This window comes from Pediculus humanus, genomic scaffold, assembly GCF_000006295.1.
Source record: "Pediculus humanus corporis 1103172107537 genomic scaffold, whole genome shotgun sequence".
Taxonomy (NCBI): domain Eukaryota; kingdom Metazoa; phylum Arthropoda; class Insecta; order Psocodea; family Pediculidae; genus Pediculus; species Pediculus humanus.
In genome coordinates, this window is record NW_002987153.1 from 44,927 (window position 1) to 51,625 (window position 6,699).

Consider the following 6,699-nt stretch of genomic DNA (forward strand, 5'->3'; position numbering starts at 1 on the left):
CCTCATTATTGTTCATATTAATCAATTTATAAGCGGAAAAAAAGATTTTTATTTTTTTAAAATGTGATTTTACAAATTGTAAAGTCTTTTAGACTAAGGAAAAATCATTATTTTATGTACTAAATATACACTGATCAGTAAAATACAAAATAATAAATGATAAATGCTCCTAAGTTATCATACATGTATTTGTTAAGGATAAATTTTTATGCTTTATTTTGCTTGCTTGGCAATCGATGATTATTTGCCTAATTAAATTAAATACACAAGAATTTCCAATACAAATTAATTAATTATTGCTCAGTGTATAATTAAACAAAAAAATATATATTTTTTTTAAATTTTTAATTGTAAATTACAAGTAATTGTCAGAAGAAATCATAATCATTTATCATTAAATTCATTTTGTTTTTTCAGTGTAAAAAAAAAAAACGGGTTTATAGCTTTAAAAAATTTTTTATAAAAATTTTTTTTTTTTATTTTTCCATTGGTAAATATCTTGGATTATATAAATAATCAAACTTTATTTTTTTTTTGTAAAGGAATTTTATTTGTCGCTTTTAAAAAGTAATTTAAAAGTTTTTTTTATTTTGTTTTATAAAATGTTATACCAAATTTATTTTATTTTTATTTTTTGTATGAATATATATAAATATACGCCTTGCATGTTATTATTAAATAAAATATTGTACTTGTCATAAAATTTTTACAGCATATAAAAAAAATATTATATTAACATTCTTTAAAATTTATATCATTAAAAAATTAATATTATTATTAATTGTCGATTATCAAAATTTTAATTTTTATACGATTAATTTTTTTTCTTATAAAGAGGATTGTAATTGTTTTTATTTTGAAGCAAAAATTTTTTAAAAATCTTTTAAGTCTATAATCTAGTCTATATTTTCAACTAATGATTTACATTTCTAAAATGTTACCTGAAATAATAGTTACTACAAAAAGTAATACTTAAAATTTTTTTTTTTTTTTTATAATAACTTATTTGTAGCTTTAAGTAAATAAAGCAGCAGCATAATTATAATTATTTTTGCTTTAAATTTTTATGACTATAATATTTTATTATTCAATGTCAAATTATATAATTATATATAATTTAAATTAAGTACTAGTCAATTTTATTATATTAGAATTAATAAGTTACTGTTATTTTAATTATTTTATTTTAAAATTACATCAATTATTAGGTTGTGCTTTTTTGGTGAGAGGTTTTTTTTTTTGTTTGCTTTTACGCATAATATTTACTAAATTTTAGCTTCAGTGGTAATGTAAAGCAAGCTTTAAATAACAACAAATTTTAATTTAATTTATGAAGAAAGAATTTTTTTTTTTTTTTTTTTTTATACTAACAAATTACATGGAAATACATGTTTTTATTTTTTTATGATTTAATTTTATTAAAATATATTATTTGTTATTCATTTTCTTTTTTTTTTAAATAAAATGCATAATTCCTAAATTACCTTTTGTAATAAGATATTTTTCTTTTAATACTAAATTGAAGGATTTGTTTTATTTTAAATTTTTTATATAAACATAAATTGTTTAAAAGTTTATTTTATTGAAAAATTATTGATAATTAAAACGACTAAAATTCAGATAAGTTTAAAATTAGTTTTTTCATTACTTTTTGTTCATTATATAAAAAAAAATAATTAAGATTATTAAAAACAACCCTTTTTATTTATAACTTAGGAAAGAAATTTTTTATTACACATTAAGAAACATAGTTTTTTTTTTTAAATTTTTATCGAAGTATAATTTATTTTAATAAATGATATTCATAATTAATTCCTCAAAATTTTTGACCTCTCGTAAGGGTAGATTCAAGGGTTACACAGGTTTTTAAATTTGCTTCCTTGAATTTTGCCTGCACTTCTTTAATATCTACCTCAGGTGCAGCATGCTCTGCTTACTTGTAAAGTCAGCTGGAATAATACCTTTGAAAATATATTCTCCAGCCTAAGTGTGATCTTTTATCTCAATTGGTAATTCACTTGTAGCAGCCAATACTGCTGATAATTCTCTCTTGTCAACATGTAGCGATTTAGCTAGGTCTGACACATTGGCTTTTTCTCTTCTCATAATTGCTATTTTTATTAATATGTGTATGAATAATTTCAAATATTAAATGTCTAAATATAACTAAATCAGTAGATAAGTTATCAGAACTAAACTTAGTATGATCTTCTAAATCAACATTATTGTCTATATTACAACTAATGTTGATATCCGCCACGTCTTTTACGTTAGTAAAAGTACAACTTGAATATATTGTAAGAGCTATCACTGGTTAATGAAGGCACGAAAAATGCACCACAAATGCCTTATTTGAGGTTATGGAAATACAAATATTTGTTGTATTTGTTGACAATATGCAAGTTAACAACTTTCTCAGTCGCATGCATCAGTTTGTCCCTGCACGCTGGTCCGACTTTAAAATTCTGATACTTTGCAGGGAAACTTTTTATTTGTTGTTGGCAAAATTGTTGTTTCGCGTATGGAGGTTGACCGGTAGTAGATGTATTTTCGCGGTTTTTATATTGTTTATGGTCTTGTTTTGTGATATTCGTTCTCGAAAATGCCACCAAAGAAGAAAGATAGAGATAGTGATAGTTCTAAGAGTCGGCCCACAGACCAGTACCAGGCCGATCATGAACTTTTCCTTAATGCTTTTGAGAGTAAGTCAACACTTCCTTATGATAACGAAGTATTAGGCTTCCATTTAGGCCAAAAAATATTTGTATATTATTTTAACTATTTATTTTACCCTTAATTTAAACTTATTTATTGCAATTTTACATGAGTTCCATTAAGAAAAATATAACACCCTTTTAAAATGGTCGTTAATTTAATGACAAATTTTATTTAAAATTTGTATTTATGTCATTTGACGTATAGAGTTAAATTGGGTTTAATTATTTTCTCTTTTGGTTTAAAATTACTTAAAAAATTATTAAAATATTACATTTAAATATAATTTAATCTTATAAATTATTGATTATAAAAAATATTTAATTTTCGTTTTATTGAATCTTAGCTTTTCTATTAAAAAAAAAAAAAAAATCATTAACATCTTTAAATAATGAGTCTCAATAATTAAATTTTTTTCTTTCAGAACCAACTCAAATTTATAGGTTTCTGAGAACCAGAAACATGATCTCAGTAAGTTTTCAAATAATAATAATAATAATAATAATCAATTTTTTCTGTTTACCAAATAGTAAAATAAACAATATAAAAATTAAAATATTTTCATTTATTTTAAAATAAAATTAATGTAGGTTAAAAAAAAATTCATACAAAAATTCTTTTAATATCCCCAAAAAAAAACTAAAATTGATTATTTATTTGCAGCCTATATTTTTAAATAGAACTTTAACTTACATGAAACAGAGAATGTCAAGAGATCATAAAGGTAGAAAAAATTTTAAAGTAAACAATTTATTAGGAAGGTTAAGAGATAAATGCCAGGGAAATGAGTTAGACAATGAAAAAAAATTTTTGACTTTAACATTTTTAGGTTTTTATGACAAAACTTGTAAGTAGGCCATACAGTGAAGTCAGTAATTTATATTTAACATTACAGAATATTATTACTTTTTTTTTTTTTTTTCTTCCTTTTTTTTTTTTTTTTTTAGGTGCATCATATGATGAATTTGTAAAAGTGGAAACTTCTGTAACAAAAATTTCTCACAAGAAAAGAAAAGATAGTTCTTCCCCTTTGGTAAAGGTAACTTATTTCACAAACAATACAAATTATTAATCTCAATGTGAAATTTTTGTGAAATATTAGTTTGCAATTTACTCAAATAATAAATTTATTACAGTTATTTGTTGGTACAAGTGAAGTGCCTGTTAATCCTTCAGAGGATCATCCACCGTCCAAAGCACCAATTATGTCTATTCCTTCAGATTCATTTAGTTCAACAAATGGAAATTTAATTAAATCTTACATTTTATATTTAAAAGTAACTCACAATGAATCTAATTACTATATATCTGTTAATGATGAATTAGATTCTTTAGGTAAGTCGAAAAACATTGATAAATTACTAAATTAACATTACTTCTTAATTACTTTTCATTAATTTTCATTTTTTTTTTTTTTTTAGAATCTGCCTCAAAGAGATGCAGACTGTCAAAAGATGAACCAAAATATTATGGGTCTGAATTAACTGTATATGATAAACATAATCGTTGTTTACTCATGACCGGTGATTACGAACTAGGCCTTCAAGAAATTCAAAATTCGTCAAAGCTTTCTCCAAAAAAAAACAGTCAATGGATAACAATGGATAGTGTGGAAGATGAAGCATTTGAAGTATTTAGTAAAGGTCCTATGATAAAATTTAGATTAGATTGGACGTCGGAACCTAACAATGGTTTCGTGGACCGACCAAAGCCGTTTAGGCCTAACGGCCAAGCTTTAGACGTAGGGGGAAATAAAGAAAATAGACCTGGTAAAAAATTTATTTTAACTTTAAAATTTTTAAAAACACTTCTATCAATGCCGAAAAATTAATTTGGGATTTTTTTTTTGTTAGATAAATGCGTTCCTTCTGGTAATTCAAAAGGAAAAGTGAAAACTGAACCACAAAGGCTGCAAATAGTTTATCAATTTTTATACAATAATAACAGCAGACAACAAACGGAAGCGTGCGATGATCTAATATGTCCGTGGTGTTCTCTTAATTGCATTACTCTTTATTCTCTTTTAAAACATTTGAAACTATGTCATTCTCGATTTACATTCACCTATAACGTAAGTTTTTTTTTTTATAATGGATGAATCAGAGTGGTTTTAGTGAATTAAATATAACATAAACGAAAAATACTTCGCAGCAAATACCCCAAGGAGCTAGAATTGATGTTGCTATCAATGAATGCTACGATGGATCCTACACGGGAAGTCCGCATGATTTAATATCACAGCCTCCGGGATATGCGTTTTCCCGGAACGGACCCGTTCGACGAACATCTGTTACCAATATACTTGTGTGTCGACCCAAAAGACAACGACCGAGCCTTTCTGAATTTTTAGAATTGGAAGAAAACGATTTTGACGGGCAGAGGCCTTACATTACCGGTCACAACAGGTTTATTTCTTTTTTAAATTTTAATAAAAAAAAAAAAAAAATTTGGGATGGTGTAATTTCAATTAATGAATTTACTACAAGATATAAAAACTTTTTGAAAATTCGTCATTGTTTTTTGAATAAATGAACAAATTACTATAATTTTGACAGGTTATATCATCACACAACAACTTGCCTTCCTGTTTATCCGAAAGAAATGGACATTGACTCAGAGGGAGAAAATGATCCTAAATGGTTACAACAAAAGACTATAATGATGATCGATGATTTTACGGATGTGAATGAAGGTGAAAAAGAACTGATGAAGTTGTGGAATCTTCACGTAATGAAACACGGGTAAGCCTTTGAGTTTTCATTGAACACTATTATTATAACATTGGTTTAAATGATATTAATTGACTAATATTTATTTTAATATTTAGTTTTTTTTGTTTGTAAATAATATTTCTTATGTTTATTATTTTATTAGTTATGTTGGAGACTGTCAAATTCCGTTAGCTTGTTTAATGTTTCTCAAAGCGAAGGGAGACGAATTGTTGAAAAAAAATCTTTATCGTAATTTTGTACTACACGTATGCAATCTCTTCGATTTCGGATTGATTAGTTCGCAAACTGTTTACATGATAATTAGACAAGTTCAAGATTTAATTAAAAAAGATCCTGAACATTCTAGACTGTTAAAAAAGACTTGGATGAATCAAAGAAAAAATTGGGTAGCAGCAGCTTTAGGAGAACAAAACAATGGTGAGAAAATCGAGAGAGAATGAAAAGAACTCTCTACTTTACACATGCACAAAAAGAAAACTTGACGAAATTTTTTTTTTTTTTTTAAAGTTGGATCTCGACCTGTTGAAAAACAAGAAGAAATTGTAAAAACTGAAAAAGTCGTAGAAGTAAAAGACGAGGAGGAGGGGGGTGTAAATGTAAATCACGTAAAAGAAGAGGCGGAAAAGGAGCTGGAAGAAATAATGAATGAGAAAAATGGAAATGATGAAGGAGAAGACAAACATGATTCATGAGTAAATGAAATGTCAAAAAAATTAGGAAAACTAATGATAATGCCTTACGATAAGGTAAATTATTGTTATCACCTTTATTTACATTATTTTAAATTATTATTATTACTATTATTATTATTATTATTATTATTATTATTAATATTATCGGAATTGTGATGTAAGAAAAAAAAAATATTGTATTTAAAGGTGTTTAAAAAAAAATTTTTTTTTAATGATTGCACATGAGTAAATGATTAAAAAAAAAATTATAAAAGTGTACTTTCACATAGGTTAGGGACCTTTAAAAATTGAACAAAATGAAAATTTTAAGGTTTGGGGAAAATGAGATAAAGTACCTAGTTGATGATTTAAAGCACGATTGCTATTCTTTTTTCACTAGTCATTGGGATTTTTTTCCTTTTTTTTTTTTTTTTTTTTTAAATTGTTTTGATTTAATCAATGTGTCACTGCCTTTTATTAACAAACAAAAAAAAAATGAAGTTGAAACAAATTTTTCAATGTGCATTCACCCACTGCCTTCGTGTCGAAAAAACCAGAACCTCCTTTTTTTTTTTTTTTTT

The 6,699-nt window shown here is 25.0% G+C and overlaps 1 protein-coding gene across 1 annotated transcript; it reads left to right on the forward strand.

Moving 5' to 3' along the window:
• Positions 1–2,602: 2,602 nt before the first annotated feature.
• Phum_PHUM186640 (Polycomb protein Su, putative) lies at positions 2,603–6,139 on the forward strand (the record flags this gene model as incomplete). Its single annotated transcript, XM_002425201.1, has 11 exons — positions 2,603–2,702; positions 3,140–3,186; positions 3,379–3,562; positions 3,663–3,754; positions 3,852–4,050; positions 4,137–4,484; positions 4,569–4,786; positions 4,867–5,120; positions 5,271–5,456; positions 5,590–5,864; positions 5,955–6,139. The coding sequence occupies 11 exons, from the start codon at positions 2,603–2,605 to the stop codon at positions 6,137–6,139; spliced, it is 2,088 nt and encodes a 695-aa protein (XP_002425246.1).
• Positions 6,140–6,699: the final 560 nt, after the last annotated feature.